We start from the raw sequence: 21,931 nt of genomic DNA on the forward strand, positions 1-21,931 counted from the left end.
TTTATCCTTCCAAATCCCCCTCAATTCCATTTATCAGGGGGTTGTGTGGTGTTGTTGTCTCCTGACCTGTTCTGCTGACTCAGCCATTTTTAAAACACTGAGGGGAGTAACGCCACCTACAACCTGACTTTCCTTGAGTTTATAGATATATTTGGCGTTTTATGCTATGATTCTCTCACTGTACACTGGTCAGCTGAATATAGGTCAGCTACTAAAACATTAACCTTGACTGTTCAACTATTCACTTCTTTCTCACGACTGGCACTGAGGGATATCCGACCTATAACCTTGGAGTTTTGTACTGTTGTTTTGACGATGTCTCCTGTGTTTCCCTCTCGTTAGCACTGGTACAGGTGATATGATGGCATGTTGCACTGTAATAACTGTATTCCTTTGTACTTCTCTGTATCATGTTCAAATAAATAAATAAATAAATAAACTACTATTGCTATTACTACTACTACTACTACTACTACTACTACTACTACTACTACTACTACTACTACTACTACTTCTTCTTCTTCTTCTTCTTCTTCTTCTTCTTCTTCTTCTTCTTCTTCTCCTTCTCCTTCTTCTTCTTCTTCTTCTTCTTCTTCTTCTTCTTCTTCTTCTTCTTATTATTATTATTATTATTATTATTATTATTATTATTATTATTATTATTATTATATCTAAGTTAATTTAAGCCTGCCCATAATGCTCTGTATACAAGGGGCTTTTGGCATGTACACTCAACCACTGTATATTCTTTTGTATAACTATGTATTATGTCCAAATAATAATAAATAAATAAATATATAAATAAATAAATCTCCTTAGACATTGGACGGTCTCTTTGACCCCTAATGTATCCTATACTAGAGTGAGGCTCCGACTTTAGCTGACCCTTAACACCTGTACACTCAAATTATTCAATTTTCTCTTTCGCTAATTGTTAAAGAAGCATTAATATTAGCATCTCTAATTTTTGATCTTTAAAATATTAGTACAAATCATTTACAGGGCATAAATATAACTCTGAGCTTGGATTTATATTCGGACACACTCGTCCAACTCTTGTGATGGTAAACAAGAAACACTGCGACTTGAACTTTTATATGGGAACTGCACGTATCCCGAGGAACTTTTATATAATATAGTGCAAATATGTCTCAGATAGGACCTGGCAATGGGCAGTGCAAGGGTAAAGGTAAGTGATTTATCTGGATAATAATGCTTGGTTGTACATCGTTCCTTGACTGGTCCAGTACTTGTGAGATTTCACCAAGTGATGTTCAAAATGAGATAGGTGAATAGTTTTGGGAATCACCTTGCACTCGAAATTCCTGTTATGGGTTTGTCTTAAATCATTGTTATTGAACGCTGAGTCACCTACACAAAGTGCTTTGTAAATAAAAGATTTTTTTTAAATATAAACTATTATTATTACCGAAACTCTCCAATATTTTGAATACAGTTGGGCTAACCTGTTACGGTATGCAGAGAACTTTGATGTTCTAAATATGATTTGCTTATAAAGTTGTAAGTCTGTAGTAATGAATATTTGTATCATTAATTGTATCATAAATGTTTCTCATTGTATCTCATAAATGTCTAACCTGTGACCCAATCAAACTTTATTAATTACTTTTTTTAATTACATTGCCTAACAGAATACTCCAATCTACTGAATGCTCAGCAACACAGTAAATGACCATATGACCTGTCTTTGTAATACTCATTTGTGCTATATTGTTATCTGTTTACAATAATGTATTTACCACTGAATATATCATTGCTTAGTTAATCTTAAGTTAATTTTAAGCCTGCCCATAATGCTCTGCATACAAGGGGCTTTGGCATGTTGCACTGTAATAACTTTGTACTTCACTGTATCATGTTCAAATTAATAAATAAATAAATAAATAAATAAAGCCAAGGTCACAGTAGAGAATAGAATGTATTCAGATTACTAACCTGGGTTTAGTAATCCAGGATAACCCAAGAAAGTCACTGTGGCTTATTTCCATTGTGGTCTTACCCAGAATGTTACCCAAAAGTAGTAACACTAAAGTACCTACTTATTGCTAGGTCAACATTATCTGTAGGTCGACTGAAGAGGGTCATAATGAATATTACACATCCTTTCAAAGTTAAATGCTGAGCTATAAGCTAGACTATACAAATAGCTGGTTAAGTGCATTTTCTGACAATAATAATAATAATTTAGCTATTACAGCTTGCATATTTATGTCAAATTATCACATCAACTAGACCACATTAAAATTCGAACTTGAAATTTACCCTTGAACAGATACAAAAGATGCATAATAATATAGAATGTCAGTGATTTCACCAATGTTACCAAGACACCAATCACTCAGAATTCTGATATTTTCCTGCTGGCAAAGAATTCTCCATTACATAGACTGAGTAAAGTCATAAGCAAACATTAACCACAGACAAACCTATATTATGTTTTTGGATAACTTGCAGTTATATTTTAACAAGTCAGTGAATCTGTTCCCTAGATAACTCATCAACATCTGTAATTTGAAAACTCAATGACTTAGATAACTAGCTACCAAAATATATATTATACATGGAAAATGCATGTTCAGAGCCCTCCTCTGCAAACTAAAATATACATTGGGGTAAATAACATAAAGCAGAAAGGCTGCTGCAGCAGGTTTGTTAACCCATTCATGGCATGTCTGGACCTAAAGCCGTCCACTCATATGTATTCCTATGTAAGTCTGATTTTTTGTATGGTGTCTTACTGTACTATATTTCACTGATGTTATCAGGTCACCACTTGGTCAGAAGAAATCTTTATTTTCTTACTGGCAAAGAGTTCTAATACACAAAATTTTAGTCAAATTATCCTCAAGCACTAACCCTATATAATGACACATGGTCACCTACCAGCATGCTCACTTTAAGTTTGCTCTCAAGGTGAATATCCAAGAATTTTCTCTCCTCTTGCAGCATTTAACCTTATGTTAAAATGCCATATAGTAGGTTAAGGTGGTATTGAGTGTTAATTTATTTGTTGCCATCCACATTTTCTAGGTCAGCATTGACTATGTTGAACCAACAATATTTGAATTGGAGATGAAAAAGGCAGGGTTGTCTGTGAATAAAGCTGCTTAAAGTTGTTGAGACATAAAGGAGAAATAAAAGTGGTCATAGGATACTGCCTTATGGTGCTCCTATGTTGATTGCTTGAGTAGATGACATCATTTATAGTCATGCATCAGAGTCACTCATTAAGGTAAGAGAATGATTGACATTATTACATAATGTTCTAGCTTAAAGAAAAGGATGTTGTAATATTCTGTGCCAAAGCATTTCTTAGATCAGTAAAGAGGGCTATTGGCATTTTGGTGTTTTCTGGAGATGTTTAGATTGAATCAATCATTTCTATTGTTGTATCATTTGCACTTTTTTTTTTTGGGGGGGGGGGGTGAAATCAAACTGGAAAGGATTAAGAGTGTTGCACAGTAAATTTATTTACTTGTATATTACATTTTTCAATTATTGTAGATAGCAACTATGACTTGTTATTAATGAATATATTGTTTAGGTAATGCACATAATGATTGTTGTCATCTCTCATATAAAGCAACACTACATAGTGTGATTTTGTCTGAATGTGACTGAAAATGTGCATACTTTTTATGCTGCACAGCACTTTAGAAAAGCCTTGATAGTACCTTCCACAAGTGTGGAAGCATTAAGTTATGTGCTAAATCTAGGAAGTCTGCTGAGGAACAGCTCCTCTCCTTGGCTACCCACATTTGGTTTCTGGGAGTGTTGTGTCCATTATTCACTGTTTATCAAATTTTTTTTAGATATTTTCATAGCTCAATCTAGTCTCTGGCACCCAAGAAGAAGAAAAAAGTAGCTGGGAGTGTCAAGAAGAATAATAGTAATGAAGAAAGTGAAAATTTCAGATATACTCCACAGACCAAAAATATTGGCGCACTGCCAGTATTTTCGGTCTGTAAAAGTCTACCATCTATATAATTAAGAAACAATTAGAAGAAAATAAGAGCTTGTGCAATGAATAGTGCAGATTGTGACCTAGTGAAAAGACTATAAAAGATGTCAATATTGTAGGGGTAAAACAGACTTAAGATGCATTACAAAATACTAATGTATTTGAGCACTCATGTATAACTATTGACAGTTCTGCAGCCACATGAGTGGATGGGTAGATGAGTGGAACAGTTTGCCTAGTGGGGTTATTGAAGCTGGGACGTTGGGTAGTTTCAAATTTAGGTTGGATAATTACACGAATGAGAGGGGTTGTATTTGAGTGAGACTTGCATAATGAGTAAATAGAATCATCAAAACTTATTACTTGGGTAGCATTGAAAATTTGGTTGGGCAAATATTTTGTTAGTGGGAAGAATTGTAAAGGACCTGCCTAGTATGGGCCAACAGGCCTGCTGCAGTGTTCCTCCTTTCTTATGTTCTTAAATGACTGCCTGACTTCAGCCCATTAGGGCCACATCAACCCTCTCCACAAACTTCTATATGAGCAAGTAACGATAACTGAAATATATGGTAATACCTGGAGTTTACCTGGAGAGAGTTCCGGGGGTCAACGCCCCCGCGGCCCGGTCTGTGACCAGGCCTCCTGGTGGATCAGAGCCTGATCAATCAGGCTGTTACTGCTGGCTGCACGCAATCCAATGTACGAGCCACAGCCCGGCTGGTCAGGTACCGACTTTAGGTGCTTGTCCAGTGCCAGCTTGAAGATTGCCAGGGGTCTATTAGTAATCCCCCTTATGTATGCTGGGAGGCAGTTGAACAGTCTCGGGCCCCTGACACTTATTGTATTGTTTCTTAACGTGCTAGTGACACCCCTGCTTTTCATTGGGGGATGTTGCATCGTCTGCCAAGTCTTTTGCTTTCGTCATGAGTGATTTTCGTGTGCAAGTTCGATACTAGTCCCTCTAGGATTTTCCAGGTATATATAATCATGTATCTCTCCTAGTGGAATATTTAAAAAAAAATTGCTTGGTAAATTGGGAGGATTCTGGATGTAATAATTTTTCATGTACAGTGGAACTCTGGTTTTCGTACTTAATCCATTCCAGAAGGTCGGTCTAAAACTGAAACGTACTAAAACTGAATTAATATTTCCCATAAGAAATAATGTAAATACAGTGGAACCTCTACTTATGAGTGCATCCACGTGCAAGTTTTTCCAGATACGAGCAGTTGCTCGGTCGATTTTTCCTTCCAGACATGAGCAAAATTTCTAGATGCGAGCAGGCCTCAAGGGAGGTTCCTTAATAATATTTATAATAATAATAATATCTTTATTTACTACAAGTACATGTACATGGTATACAGGCCTAGCTGACATCAATGACATACTACTATATAGAAAGCCCCTTGTTATGCTGAGCATTTCGGGCACATTAGGTCAGTGCCCCAGGATGTGACCCACACCAGTCCACTAACACCCAGGTACCCATTTACTGATGGGGAACATTGACAACAGGTGGAAAGAAACACGCCCAATGTTTGTACTCTGGCTGGGAATCGAACCCAGGCCCTCGCCGTGTGAAGCGAGAGTGCTAGCCACCAGAGCCCCCAGAGCCCCGTTGATGCTGGTGAGGGGCTTTTGCTCTTGATCTAGGGAATTGGATCTCAGTTGTTTGTTGGACTATCTTATTGAAACTTGGGCAATGTATGATGGAAAGATGCTTTCTTAACGTACACCAAAAATGAAAAAAATCGGACCATAAATAACAGAGTTCACTTCTCAGCCATTAGCCTCCCCTTAGTGGCATATTTTCGTATGGTTTTTATGGTTGTATTCTCGTTTTTTTGGTCTCATTTGATAGAAAGGAAGATATACTACAGAAATAGATATGATTTTGATTGGTTTCATGGCAAAAAGTACCTTGAAACTGACAGACAACATGAAGCAGTCATGGCAGACAACATGAAACAGCAGTGGCAGACAACATGAAGCAGCAGTGGCAGACATCATGAAGCAGCAATGGCAGATGACATGAAGCAGCAATGGCAGATGACATGAAGCAGCAGTGGCAGACATCATGAGGTAGCAGTGGCAGACAACATGAAGCAGCAGTGGCAGACATCATGAAGCAGCAATGGCAGATGACATGAAGCAGCAATGGCAGATGACATGAAGCAGCAGTGGCAGACATCATGAGGTAGCAGTGGCAGACAACATGAAGCAGCAGTGGCAGACATCATGAAGCAGCAATGGCAGATGACATGAAGCAGCAATGGCAGATGACATGAAGCAGCAGTGGCAGACATCATGAGGTAGCAGTGGCAGACAACATGAAGCAGCAGTGGCAGACAACATGAAGCAGCAGTGGCAGACATCATGAAACAACAGTGGCAGACAACATGAAGCTGCAGTGGCAGACATCATGAGGTAACAGTGGCAGACAACATGAAGCAGCAGTGGCAGACAACATGAAGCAGCAGTGGCAGACATCATGAGGTAACAGTGTTAGACAACATGAAGCAGAAGTGGCAAAGTGTAGCACTTAAAAGTCACTTTGACTTTTTTGGGTTATCCTAGGTTCTCTACACACGTCAGGAGCAAGAATGGCCGCTGTGGTGGCGTTATAACCCCAACAACAACAATGGCTGCTGTCACCACCACTAGCCACATATGTAATGACATATGTTTTATGCATTCTAGTGTATATATCATGTTTCTGTGTTATCAGTATTGTTTATTATGTCATATTACATGAATTGTGATAGATAAGTAAGCCATAGAGTTTATATTAGGGAAATTATTGAAATATTTTCAGGTGCCTGGAATTCCACTGGAACGAATTAATTCTATTTCAGTTAATTTAAATGAGGAAAATTGACTCTGCAAACAAGCAAATCTAGATGTGAGCAAGGTCATGGAATGGATTAAACTCATAAGTAGAGGTTCCACTGTACAATTAATCTGTTCCAGACACCCAAAAATATTAACAAAATATACATTTTTTTAGGAATAAGTATAGTTTTACATACAGAAAAAATGAGAAGTAAATATAAATGACTAATTTTAATGATAAATGAACATGATATACCTTTATTGAAGACTCTTTTTGGTGTATTGAAGAATGCAATGAGGGGAGAGGGAGTTGGGGGTTATTGTTTGGAAGGGAAAACCCCCTCCATAAGGACTTCTGGTATCAAAGCCCTCTCTGGGGTTACTTCCCTTCTTTGTTTTTTACTGGCACTGGACCCCTGTCGCACTAAAAATTTGTCCAGAGAGCTCTGTTTCTGGCGTCTATTTAAGATTTGCCTAAAATGGGACAAGGTATTGTCACTGGACATGTTGCTGATGCAGCTTGTATCAGCTCTGTCAGGGTGATATTTTTCAGCAGAAGTTTGCAGCTCATTCCATTTTGCACACATGTCCTTAACCCTTTCAGGGTCAACAGGCCCTGTCAGAGACTTCTTCTCAGGGTCGGCCAAATTTGAAAAAAAAAAAAAAAAAAATCTTACGAAAAAATAGTTTTTTTTTTCTAAACATTATAGGCTAAACAAAAAATTTTTACCATCAATACCTACCGAGATATGGAGGCGTGAAGTTGACAGAAAATGCACATCATGTGGTAACATCGCCGACTGCCGTCACCCGGTATTCTTTTATTTAGTATTTTATGTACTATTTTCTATTATTTTTAAATTTTTATTTTTCCAAGTAACTTCTGTGGCCTGTGATGTCGTGTGGGGTTCGGTAGAAGATTGATAGATAAGGTAAACTCACTTGTTGGATGGTAACGCTATATTGTCAGACTGTGGTAATGGGAGATGGGGCCCAGCCTGCCGTGTTCTGCCTTCTTCTATGCCTATGCGTCGACTGAGAGCGGGGCAGCTCGTCTCACTCGCTCGTTGCATCCCGTGACGTCATACAGTCACAGGCCTAAGGGATCTTCTATATAAACACATGGATGGTACTATAATGCTCATCTAATCTATGCATACAACACATGTAAAGGAGGATCAGCAACTATGCTGACAGCTCGGTCATGTTACGTATGTCATCTCGACATACACTACTATGCTATAGGCTGAACAGGCAGGTGGTTCTGGGCTGATTCTATACAATAACAAATTCATATATAACTTAGAACTAATGGATGGTATCATAGTGGATGTTAACAAAATGAGTTTTACGTAATGGGTGTTAACGTAATCACTTTTAACGTAATGAGTTTCATTGTAATGCATTACGACTTATAAGAACAAATCATTGTACAATATGGATGGAATTGATCGATCGATCTGTATTCATGCACTCTACGGATTCTGAGGAAATAAATATATATATATACAAGGTGAAATTAACAGCAAAGGCATCTGGTGCACTCAGATCATTACTGTCAAATTCTCAGAATACGGAGGGAGCGTGAACACGAAAATTTCTGACAAACTGATCAGCTAATAACAAGACACGCAGTTAACAATTTCATTCATCTCGGACATCTAATTATACAGGCTGTTTACATCTAAACCCAATTCTGCGAGGGCAAGGTTTATGTATGCAGAATGGTTATCATCTCTGGGAGGATCGAATTCCTCTGCAATGGCTAACACGTGCCTTGACTGAGGACAGTCTGAATGAGTATCTACAAAAGATACAGCTACATGGACGATCTGAACGAGTATCTACAAAAGATACAGCTACATTCACTAGTGACTGTGGAATTACTAACTCTTCTGCTAGGAGTACTCAACTCGACTATTCGATACAGTAATTCTTGGCTCATTACAAAGTCACTAATGGGTGCTGGTGGCTTCACAGTCAGAATAAGATCTTCCTGGAGCAGGAATCGAATCACCAGAACACAAGGGATCGGTTCTTTCTTACTGGAGGAATGAACAAACTTGGTGGAGTGGATGACTCTCCCCGGTTGAAAAAAATAATGCCATAACACGCAATATGAGCAAGGGAGAAGGAATCTACTATCTCTCACTGCAAGCACAGGGGAAAAGAAATGAACACGGTGAATAATGCTGATATTCAATCTGAGTCGCACACAGTGACACGAGGTATCAGCTATAAAGAAACTTCACTTACAGACGTTAACAACATGTGAAAGTTACTCGAGAAATAACTTCTTACATTGCACTGATTACTGTCAACGAGGATGGGATCACCATCTGGAACACAAGGAACAACAACAGACACTCTAGTGAGAGTACTAGCCGCAACAGAGACGTCTTTCTGCATACGGCATGTGACATCAACAAGAGATGGCATTACTAGTTTCAAGTAATCGTTTTCCGACAAGGCATCCCCTGTGGAGAAACTACTACTTGAACTAGCATTCATTGCAGAGATAGGCTGTGCACTCAAGGCAGTCTGAGTGTCCTCGGACACTTGAGGCAATACACTATCTTGCATGTCTGAAGGTGTAGGTGGAACACAGATGGGAGTGACAGAGTTACTAGTGCCTGACCTCTCGACTATGTTAATAAGTAATTCACGGATCTATAGGAACTTAATCTGAACTTCACATTTCGCAGCACTTTAATAAATCTCAGATACAAGCTGTGAGAACGAACACATTGCTCAAGGGCTAGGTATTGTCTTTCAGTCAGTAAGGGAATATTGGTACTATTGACTGATTCATATTGACTTTGACTGGCATGATACACTAAGTGAACTTTCAAAAGTGACTGGGACATCTCAGTGAACTTACTGAAGGACATAAAGGCAAGAAAAATAGAGAGAATGACACAATAAGCTTAAATGGGAAGAAAATGCTTAACTATTCTGCATAAGTAATTAAAAATTGACAGGTCACACTGTAAGCAAGGAAACTCACACAAGAAAATACTCAACTGAATAAACAACACTTTGAAAATCAAGAGAACTTGTACTTTACTCAAATCTGATTTGCTCAAATTTACTGTAAAATTGAATGAATGGCACAGTGAGTTGTCTTTACTCTCAATGCAATAGGGAAATTCAACAATAAAATGATGAATCAATCAAAAAATGTTAAATTGGACTCAATAAATCTTGTGCACAATTAAAACAAACTGGGAAACAATTCACTAAAAATAAAATAAAATGGTACACAAAGAATAAAATATTATGCACAGAACAGAGCATAAGAAACTGCACTGAAATAAACTGTAGCAATATTGCAAATAACAATTGCTAATCAAGAGTACTGCACAACACTACTTAAAATTTCTGAAAGAAAAAATTTTAATGGCAACACAATGTTTGCACAAGAATTATTGCAAAATGAGCCAATGTGCAATAATAAAAAAAATTACACAAGAAATACAGTTTACAAGATTAAAAAAAAATATTAGCAAGGAATGAAGTGAGTGAACACTTTAACTCTTAACTGCAACTTACGCAACACTGACTGAACAAACAAAAGAGTGATTTACTTTAAATGAACAACTTAAAAATTGCACTAAGAGTGAATTTGTTCAATGAAACATGAAAAATAATAAGTGCAAAAACACAGAACAAAAAGGTTTGAACACTTACAGTGAAGCAGAACACAACACATCAACATAAACACAATACTAGAATTTTCTTGCTATGAAACTTGATGTGTGAAAAAATTGGAAAAAATGATTTTCTTGCTTGCACAAAATAATGGCACTATTGTCTGTGAAGATAAGACAAATTAGACACTGGCTAAATGAAAGAATTAACACAAAAATGTTCAACACACAGAGAAAAATTAAATAAACTGGCAAGAATACACAAATGCTGGGATAAAAATGTAACAGACAACACTGAGTTGTGATGCAGAAAACAAGGTAATAAATTACTGAATTACTTCACTGGAATACTATGAACACAAGGTGATTCTGAAGTTTAAACACAAGTTCTATACTGCTCATAAGTTTTGCACACAACAAGGAAAAAAACACTAAGGTACTTACTTCAAGTATATAGAAAAAAAGAAACACAACACAACAGGCATAAAATAATAGCACGAAAATTAACACTGAATTAAGAAGATAAAAAAATATTGCAAACAGTATATAATAAACACTGAGTCTAATCGAGAGTTACTGAATGTCACTAAGAAAAATCACTGGAAACAAAAAGAAATGTCTCAACACTCGCAAATGTCTCTATGAAAAATATTATCACTCTAGCGACTTGGTGAAGAATTAGGTAGATGGTGGTGGATGGTGATGGAGGATGTTTATGTCGTCTCATGGCTGGCTACTGTCCACACGTGATCGTAGAATTGCGCTTACATCGACGATAGACTTCACACAGGAGGCTTTCAACTGTGGTGCAAAACACACACTAGCTCTTGACCCCCTATGTGGTCCTTCAAAAATGGTGCTGGAACCCGTATATCATGTGGGAGTTCGACACGTGGATTGGGTAAAGTAATACTCACGTAGGCTGGTAGTACGTATAATTACAGACAAGGTGGGTAGCGCCCTTACAGCCGTAACCTAGTCTCTCTGCTCTCTCTCGTACAACTGACCGACTGGCCGCCCACAGTACCCATATGTGAGGGGGTCTTTGAATAGTGCCAGATCAGCACAATATGAATAGACAGTGACTCAGGCAGAGACGGTTGGTAACGAGTCAACGGTACACTGGTTACTGGTAACTGGTTACTACTACTGAGAGCTCGGCGACGCTAACGTATGTCATCCCGACATACAACTAATACAAACTAGAGATGGCAGGTGTACGGCTTGGGCTGATTCTATACAATGTCAAAGTACACAACAATTAAACATTATAACATACATAAGTAGAACATTGGAATGGAAGCTTACGTAACTGAAACTGTAATGCAATACAAGGTATAATATAGCACAACTTAAAACTCAACAAATGAACATCGAACTCAACGTTGAGATTACAAGTGATAAAAAAAAAAATTTGATCGATCGATCTGTATTCATGTGATCTACGGATTCTGAGGGAGGAATATATACAAAGAAAGAGTGTAACAGAAAGGCAGATTCGGTGCGCCACCATTTATCATGTGGGAGTTCGACACGTGGATTGGGTAAAGTAATACTCACGTAGGCTGGTAGTACGTATAATTACAGACAAGGTGGGTAGCGCCCTTACAGCCGTAACCTAGTCTCTCTGCTCTCTCTCGTACAACTGACCGACTGGCCGCCCACAGTACCCATATGTGAGGGGGTCTTTGAATAGTGCCAGATCAGCACAATATGAATAGACAGTGACTCAGGCAGAGACGGTTGGTAACGAGTCAACGGTACACTGGTTACTGGTAACTGGTTACTACTACTGAGACGTAGTAGGATTACAAACAGTGGTAGTGGTTGGGTGAGTGGCTGAGTGAGGCAGCTGAGGCCGGTGTCGAGTGAGTGGGTGAGTGGGCTGAAACAGGGCTAAGGCCGAGACCGCGTGGTAACTGGGCCTATGGGATGAACGGTGTAAGCCTCACTGAGGACACCCTGACTGGCGCAAAGATAATTCTAAACCGGCTGGCTTAAAACACCCACGAAATACCACAACACCACAGGGATGAAAAAGAGCACTCAGAATGGCTTGGAACTTGAAGCACAAAGCGATGAAGACTGTACCCACGTGGCTTGCTTGAGTACTGGGGTAAAACACCTGGGTTAGTTGCTGGCTGGCTTATCTTAACCCTTCACACAGAATAGCTTGATAACTTCTCACGATGAGCACAGCAAGGGTGGAAAACTGGCTTGGCAGGCAAAAGTTGGATGGTATCAGGCTTGGGCTGACTGGGTTGTTCTGAATCCCCCACCACAGACTGTCTTACTGGCTTACTTTGCAAACTTGGGTCAACCCCTCGGGAGTGATGCAAATAAGCAGATAAACACTAATACAAAGAGACTGACCAGTGAATAATGTAGTGGCTGGTAGATGCTTGATTGAGGTAGCTGGCTGGCTAGGTCGGCCTACTGACCACACAAAATGTCCGTCGTCGGCTGCGAGAATTTATCTCCGTGCACCGGCGTAATTATCAATTTTACGCCCACACCGCTGTCACCAAATTGTTGTGTGGGGTTCGGTAGGAGATTGATGGATAAGGTAAACTCACTTGTTGGATGGTAACGCTATATTGTCAGACTGTGGTAATGGGAGATGGAGCCCAGCCTGCTGTGTTCTGCCTTCTTCTATGCCTATGCGTCGACTGAGAGCGGGGCAGCTCGTCTCACTCGCTCGCTGCATTCCGTGACGTCATACAGTCACAGGCCTAAGGGATCTTCTATATAAACACATGGATGGTACTATAATGCTCATCTAATCTATGCATACAACACATGTAAAGGAGAATCAGCAACTATGCTGACAGTGAGACCAATATGATCAGTACAGTAGTCCCTCAATAATCATCCATAATCTGTTCATGGAAGTGGGACTATTATCGAAATAGACGATTTTCGAATCAATTTTCCCCATGAGAAATAATGTAAATGCAATTAATCCATTCCTGACACCCAGAAGCATTAAAACAAAAAAATTTTTTTACATGAAATATAGATGTGGTACATAAACAATACAATGGCACATGATGAATGAAACATTAACAGAATAGCACTTACCTTTATTGGCGATTCTTCTTAGTGTATCGAAGACTGGAGAAGGAGACAGATTGGATTATTTTCTGTTTGGAAGGGGAATCCCCTTCCATCAGCACCTCAGGTACCAATTGCTTTTCTGGGGTTACTTCTCTTCTCTGTTTCTTAATGCCACTAGGACCACCTTGAGAGTCACTGGAGTCCTGTCTCTCAAAAAAACTGTCCAGAGAGCTCTGTTTCTGGCGTCTCTTTAAAACTTCCCTAAAATGGGCCAAGACTCTCACTGTACAAGTTGCCGATATGGCTTGCAACATCCTTCTCAGGGTGATGTTTCTCCATAAATCTTTCCATCCTACCCCACATTTCAAAAATCTCCTTAATTTCTGAAGAAGGCACCTTCTTCCATCTCTCTTCCTCCTCTGCAGCAAAATTCTGAGCTGCGATCTGTTGGTCTTCCTGCTGAAGCTCTTGCAGCTCCTCAGTGGTTAGCTCTTCGTTGTGGTCCTCCACCAACTCTTCCACATCCTCCAAACTCACATCCAACCCCATGGAACTCACCAGTGTGACAATAGAGTTCACAACTGACATAGGCTCATCAGGGGCTGCCTCGAACCCTTCAAAATCCCTCTTGTGGACACAATCTGGCCACAATTTTCTCCAAGCAGAGTTCAAAGTCCTGGTAGTCACTCCCTCCCAAGCCTTACCTATAAGGCTTACACAATGGAGAATACTGAAGTGTACTTTCCAAAAATCTCTTAGGGTCAAGTGAGTGTCTGAGGTCACATTAAAGCACCTTTCAAACATTGCTTTGGTGTAGAGCTTTTTAAAGTTTGAAATGGCTTGCTGGTCCATGGGCTGGAGGAGAGGAGTGGTATTTGGGGGCAAGAACTTTGCTGTGATGAACCCAAACTCCTTCAGAATTAGGTCATCCAAGTTTGGAGGATGAGCAGGTGCATTGTCCATTACTAGGAGGCACTTGAGATCCAACTTCTTTTCCAGGAGGTAATTCTTCACACTAGGGCCAAACACTTCATTGAACCACTCGACGAAAATGTCCCTTGTGACCCATACCTTACTATTAGATCTCCAAAACTCACACAATTTACTCTTCATAACATTGTTTTTCTTGAACACTCTGGGATTTTCAGAATGGTACACTAGTAACAGCGTCACTTTGAAATCCCCACTAGCATTAGCACAGAACATTAGCGTCAACTTGTCTTTCATAGGCTAGTGTTCTGGCAGTGGCTTTTCTTCCTGAGTAATGTAGGTCCTCTTTGGCATTTTCTTCCAAAAGAGGCCTGTTTCGTCACAATTGAACACTTGTTAAAGTTTCAGTCCTTCAGTCTCTATGTACTCCTTGAGTTCCTGCACATGTTTTTCAGCCGCTTTGTTGTCCGAACTGGCAGCCTCACCATGCCTTACCGCACTGTGTATGCCAGTACGCTTCTTAAATCTCTCAAACCAGCCTTTGCTGGCCTTAAATTCACTCACATCACCACTAGTTGCAGGCAATTTCTTTACCAAATCGTCATGCAACTGCCTAGCCTTTTCACAAATAAGCAACGTCATAAGACTATCTCCTGCTAATTGTTTCTCGTTTATCCACACCAATAATAACTTCTCAACATCTTCAAGTACTGGTGATCTCATTTTTGTCAGCATATTTACCCCCTTTGCAACAACAGCATCCTGGATTTCCTTTTTCTTGGCTATGATGGAAGATATGGTTGTACAGGATTTGTTATACATCCTGGCCAGTTCACCCACTTGTACCCCACTATCGTATTGTTCAATGATGTTTTTCTTAAATTCAATCATATTTCTCACCTTATTTACCAAAGGCTTGGCACTGGGAGCTTTCTTTGGAGCCATGGTAGCTTATTTAGTACTTGCAAGCACTAAAATCAATGGAATATTATGAAATATTTCGTTGGAGCAAGTGAGGGGACCGTCGCTCACTGGTAAACAATGGCACACTGGCTGGGAAGGGAAGGCCCTGGTGGCTCAGAGCGTGAGTACGAGTCCCGGACGAAGGACTATTCACGAGTTAACGGACCATTTGCGAGCCAATGTTTAGACGAAATAACAGGACTACAGTGGACCCCCGCATAACGATGGCATCACATAGCGATTTTTCCGCATACCGCTTACTTTTATCGCAAAATTTTTGCCGCGCATACCGATTAAAAACCCGCTCACCGATTTTCGTCCGAGACGCGTCCAATGTGCCCTCACATGTGCCGCCCGTCCCATTGTTTACCAGCCAGCCTCCGCGGTAACATCCAAGCATACACTCGGAATATTTCGTATTATTACAGTGTTTTCGGTGCTGTTTCTGGAAAATAAGTGACCATGGGCCCCAAGAAAGCTTCTAGTGCCAACCCTGTGGTAAAAAGGGTGAGAATTAGTATGGAAATTAAGAAAGATTTTGAAGGGTTTGGGGCTAACCCTGAGAAGCCTATGCCAGTTGTGGAATCCATTGTGCCTACTTCAAAGATTAAGGAAATGTGTGCACAGTGGGTTGAACTGCAAACCTTTATAGATGAAAATCACCCTGACACAGCTGTTGCAAGCCGTGCTGGTGACTATTTCAATGACAATGTTGTGGCCCATTTTAGACAAATCGTAAAGGAACGGGAGGTACAGAGCTCTATGGACAGATTTGTTGTGCGACAGAGGTCCAGTGACTCTCAAGCTGGTCCTAGTGGCATTAAAAGAAGAAGGGAAGTAACCCCGGAAAAGGACTTGCTACCTCAAGTCGTAATGGAAGGGGATTCCCCTTCTAAACAGTAAGAAGATAATGCTCTCCCCTCCTCCCATCCCATCAATCATCACCAGATCTTCAATAAAAGTAAGTGTCATGTAATTGTGCATGCCTTTTTCAGTTTGTGTGTATTAAAATTAACATTTCATGTGGTAAAAAAAAATTTTTTTCATACTTTTGGGCGTCTTGCACGGATTAATTTTATTTCCATTATTTCTTATGGGGAAAATTCATTCGCATAACGATTATTTCGCATAACAATTATCCCTCTTGCACGGATTAAAATCGTTAACCGGGGGTCCACTGTATTTCCGAAATGGACGACTTTCAGGCCAGACGATTATTGAGGGACCACTGTATTTTGTAAGTTATTTCTTTTTCAATACTACACAATAACGGCATAAACACTGTTGTCATTGCTTTGTTTACGGAAAATATTTACACAAACGATATGAAATGTTGTTTATTACTATTTTTCTATATTTTATATACACTTATACAGTCACAGGGAATGTTTCTAGAAGTTCTACAGCCTGTGGAACTCTTTGAAACATGGTGTCATGCACAGTGGTGTTTTACACTCCTCACACACAAAACGAGTGTCTCTGCATTGTTGTGGGCGTTTTTTTGTATGTGCACAGACGTAACACCTCTTCTGAGCCTTTTTCTTGAAAGGCAGTTTTACCAGGAAGTGATCACCATGCTTCAAACGAGAAGGAAGTTGTTGAAAATTTGGTGGTCGGTCTATTGCAGGTGTTGTTCCATGGTACTTGAATACTATTTGTCTGATGACAGACAAATAGAATTCCCTGTATGGTGGTTTGTTTCTGGTCCTCATCTTATACATATTATAAGCATTCAGCATGGAAATGTCCAGAAGATGGAAAAAGAGTTTATGTACCGCTTATAACTCTTGCGAACACAATCAGCAAACCCAATCCGCATGTCACATTTGTCCACTGAGCACATATTGAGGGTGTAGTCCATCACAGCTGCAGGTTTTAAAATGGGTTCATTGCTTTCTCTATGCTGCCTGCCAGTGTCTGCCATTTCATTAGGGTGAACTGATGACAACAGTGTGACATCTCGTTTGTCATGCCACTGAAATGCCATGATGTCATTGGCAGCAAACGCCTGCACCTCACCTCTATGAGTGCCAGCGTCAAACCTGGGCATATGTTTCCGATTTGCACGCCCTGTGCCACACACATCTGTCATGTTCACTCGCAAAGAATCACTGAGTGTGGGGCTTGTGTACCAGTTATCTGTATATAATATATGCCCTTTACCAAGGTATGGTTCTATCATTGTTCTAACCACATCACCAGAGATGCCCAATAACTTCCTGGTATTTTGCAATGTATAACTTCCAGTGCACACAGTAATATCCAATACCAGACCACTGTAACAGTCACAAAGCACAAACAACTTTATACCAAGGCGTTTCCTCTTGCTTGGTATGTACTGCTTGAAAGAGAGTCTTCCTTTGAACAGAATCAAAGACTCGTCAATTACAAGCTTCCTGAAGGGATAAAGATGCATATTGAATTTCTCTTTCAGATACACAAAGACATGCCTAATCTTATATAACCTGTAAAGTAAAAGGACACAAGTGCAACTAATGTGACATTTATTGTGGCAACGTTTCGCTCTCCAGGAGCTTTATCAAGCTTGATAAAGCTCCTGGAGAGCGAAACGTTGCCACAATAAATGTCACATTAGTTGCACTTGTGTCCTTTTACTTTACATATTGTCGGTAATTCTACCAACTTTATTACTTATATAACCTGTCGTTTCTGTCAGGCCTGGTTTTGTCCGAGAAGTGAAGCATACGTAACAGTAGCAAAAATCAATTCACTGGCATTATATCACTGAAACCTGGGGTTGCAATCAGGCGGTCTGTTGACCAGTATGATTTCACTTTGTGCGTATACACATGTGGCATAAGCATTATTGTGGCAAAGAAATGATACATCTCAGCCACAGTTGTCTCCTTCCACTGGTGTAGACGTGATTTTGGTGAAAGTATTGTGTTTGCCATGGTGTACTCGTAGTATGTGTTGCTTTCCATGACAATACTTTCCATCAGGGGTTCGTCAAAGAATAACTGGAAACATTCCAGTTCAGTGGCATTGTTTCCCAGTGTACAACATGGCCGTATTTCACTTTGGCTGCCATCAAACTGGTGGGGATTTGGAACAAAATTGACAGTTTCCTGCCAATCCCAGGTGTGGTCTGCTAGTGGGTACTGGACAATGACAGGTGGTTGTGGTTGTGGAGGCTGGTGTGGTGGGTGGATGGGGGATGGTGGCCTTTGTTGTAGATCAGCTGAGGCAGCGGCATGGGTGGCAGCATAGGTCACTGCTGGTGCCTCACGGCCGGTACCACCACTGCCACCACCATGCACATTTTCCATCCCAATTGCAACAGTATCATCGTCATTTTCACTGTCAGTTCCTGTTGTACAGCCATGGGATGTACCCCGAGATGTACTCCTTCCCCTTGGAATAGCATATGGCACACTACCAGAGTGCATATATCGTCATATATACTGACGCTTCCCTGGGGAATATTGCACTTAACTATCACTACTGGAACTAGTTTGAAGAGTTTGTAGTTCATAATCACTATCATCACAAATGCTCACATCTGAGTCTGGGATTTGGGAAAATAAGAGTTTCCTCTTTGATTCTGGTACAACTGAGCGTGAACAAGACGGCCCAGCACCAGAGGTGGAAGGCTGAGGGTCGTCTGGGTTTTCCTCACTATTACTGATATTATGGTCATTAGTTTCGGTCAAAACCTCACCAAAACCTTGAAACTCATCTTCACTGGCACTTCCATCTGTATTAGAACTGTCACTGGGGAACAAAAGTGTCCCAATTTGCCGAGGAGTGAGGAGCTTCTTACCGTGAGGCATGGTGGACAAGGTGTACTAATATGGCGTTCCCACAATGCGCCACTGAGTCCCAGATTTTTTTCTACTGCGCACACCCACCACACAGACCCATTCTCTCACATCTAGGCCTACCAGCCTTTTCTCGCGAGATTTGAAGGCACTAGAATTTATGCATACTAGTACATCAAAAACCCTGGCGTGTAAGCCGTACTAGTATGGCCAAAACCCTGAAAGGGTTAATCACTGAAGAAGGCACCTTCTCCCCTCTCTCTTTCTCCTCCTCTGAAGCAGTTTCCTCAGTTGTGGTCTGTTGCTGTTCCAGATGACGGTCTTGCAGCTCTTCAGTGGTTAGCTCTTTCCTGTGGTCCTCCACCAACTCTTCCACATTCTGGCCACTCACATCCAACCCCATGGACACACTACATTCCACAACAGGCATAGGGTCAACAGGGTCAGCCTCAAACCCTTCAAAAATCCTTCTCTTGCACACATTCTGGCCACAAGCAGAGTTCAAAGTCCTGGAAGTCACTTCCTGCCAAGCCTTACCTATAAGGTTTATGCAGTAGAGGATATTGAAGTGATCCCTCCAAAATTCTCTTAGGGTCAATTCAGTGTCCGAGGTCACTTCAAAGCACCTTTGAAACATTGCTTTCATGTAGAGTTTTTTGAAGTTAGAAATGACCTGCTGATCTATGGGCTAGAAGAGAGGAGTGGTGTTAGGAGGCAAGAACTTCACTGTTATAAAACTGAAGTCCCTAAACAATTGGTCTTCCAAGTCTGGAGGATGAGCAGGAGCATTGTCCGGTACCTGGAGGCACTTGAGTGGCAAGCTGTTTTCTACTTTCTTTGCCGGGATGGAACAGATTGTTGATTTCGACTTCCCATACATCCTGGCAAGTTCAGCTAAATGTACACCACTTTCGTATTTTTCTCCAATCTCCTTCTTGAATTCTATCATATTTCTCACTTTCTTTACCATAGGGCTGGCACTAGGAGCTTTCTTTGGGCCCATGGTAGCTTATTTCGCAGTTGCAATCAATAAACAAGCACAAAAATTGTGAAATGTTTCAGATGAATGCTCACTCAATCAGTGACAAAGCCAGACTGACGGCATTCCCAGGCGGACAGACGTGTATGATACATACGATTTCTGAATTGAGGTTCAAAAACTGGACCAAAATTTTGCCCAAAAAAGTGTTCTAAATCCGAATTGTACGATATGCAGACCGTACAAAAACCAGAGGTCCACTGTAGTATATTCTTCACTTCATGTACCACAAATTTCCACAAGGTACCAATTTTCAGGAATGTATCCTCGGTGTTATAAGAGAGTTTACAGTATACCTCTTGTTTATTACAAAATTTTAACTTTTGTAATTGTTTCAGATGAAAAGGTCAACAATTTCTTCAGTGAAGATAGTGACCAGTTGACGCACGGAATGGGTAAGATCATTTTTTCTATTACAGAGTTGTATTTAGGCCAGTAAAGATTCATACATTTAAAATCTAACCACTGATAGTTTAGTGTTACTGTGTTCAGAGGTCTTGCATGTGGCAAAATTAAAAATAAATGAAATAAATACAATGAAAAATGCATTTACAATTAAATACCTTGTATATATATTGTGCTAGACTGGGACTGACAGCCTAATGACCCTGAGTTTGATTTTCCATTTTGAGGCATTGTTAACTCCTCTTCCTGGATTCATGGCTGGTCTGCTTTTTACTGGGCTAATTCTACACTTTCTCCCATGTCTTTCACCCCAGTGACTTGTTAAAGTAGTGTGTAGGTTAGGGACCAGGCCCTAAAGTGGCATCCATGTACAGCATAGTATTGACAGTTTTAGTTATATGTACGCTATAATTACTCTGGAGTAGAAATATAGCAGTGATTGCAGGTGCGTGAGTATGATTGTTGATTGGAATCTGGCTGTTGGACGTACACTAAACCCTTAATATAACAGGCTCATGGGGGGATTATTCAAGTACAGTGGACCCCCGCATAATGATCACCTCCCAATGCGACCAATTATGTAAGTGTATTTATGTAAGTGCGTTTGTACGTGTATGTTTGGGGGTCTGAAATGGACTAATCTACTTCACAATATTCCTTATGGGAACAAATTCAGTCAGTACTGGCACCTGAACATACTTCTGGAATGAAAAAATATCATTAACCGGGGGTCCACTGTATCCATTTAATTAGAATATTGTTAAAGTATAGCAATAAAAGGCACTCAAGGTACTGTAGTACTGTATATGTACCAAATACAGTGGACCCTCACCTAACGATGGCATCACATAACGTTAAATCCGCCTAGCGCTACATTTTAACGCAAAAAATTTGCCTTGCCTAACGCTAAAAAACTCGCTCAACGCAATTTGTCCGAGACGCGTCCATGTGCGGCCTGAGCCAGCCTCACTTGTTCCGCTGGTGGCATTGTTTACAAGCCAGCCTCCGTGGTCACATCCAAGCATACAATCGGAACATTTCGTATTATTACAGCCTTTTTAGTGATTTCACCTGCAAAATAAGTGACCATGGGCCCCAAGAAAGCTTCTAGTGCCAACCCTACAGGAATAAGGGTGAGAATTACTATGGATATGAAGAAAGAGATCATTGCTAAGTATGAAAGTGGAGTGCGTGTCTCCGAGCTGGCCAGGTTGTATAGTAAACCCCAATCAACCATCGCTACTATTGTGGCCAAGAAAACGGCAATCAAGGAAGCTGTTCTTGCCAAAGG

At 40.3% G+C, this 21,931-nt stretch overlaps 1 protein-coding gene across 1 annotated transcript in view; it reads left to right on the forward strand.

Annotated features, from left to right (window-relative positions):
* The first annotated feature begins 1,015 nt into the window (after positions 1–1,015).
* LOC128686345 (uncharacterized) overlaps positions 1,016–21,931 on the forward strand; it is a 55,068-nt gene continuing 34,152 nt past the window's right edge. Inside the window, exons 1-2 of the mRNA XM_053773180.2 lie at positions 1,016–1,189; positions 20,574–20,630. Of these exons, the coding sequence (XP_053629155.2) occupies positions 1,147–1,189; positions 20,574–20,630 (100 nt within the window). The 5' untranslated portion in view covers positions 1,016–1,146. The remainder of the gene's footprint in view (positions 1,190–20,573; positions 20,631–21,931) is intronic.

This window comes from Cherax quadricarinatus, chromosome 17, assembly GCF_038502225.1.
Source record: "Cherax quadricarinatus isolate ZL_2023a chromosome 17, ASM3850222v1, whole genome shotgun sequence".
Classification (NCBI taxonomy): domain Eukaryota; kingdom Metazoa; phylum Arthropoda; class Malacostraca; order Decapoda; family Parastacidae; genus Cherax; species Cherax quadricarinatus.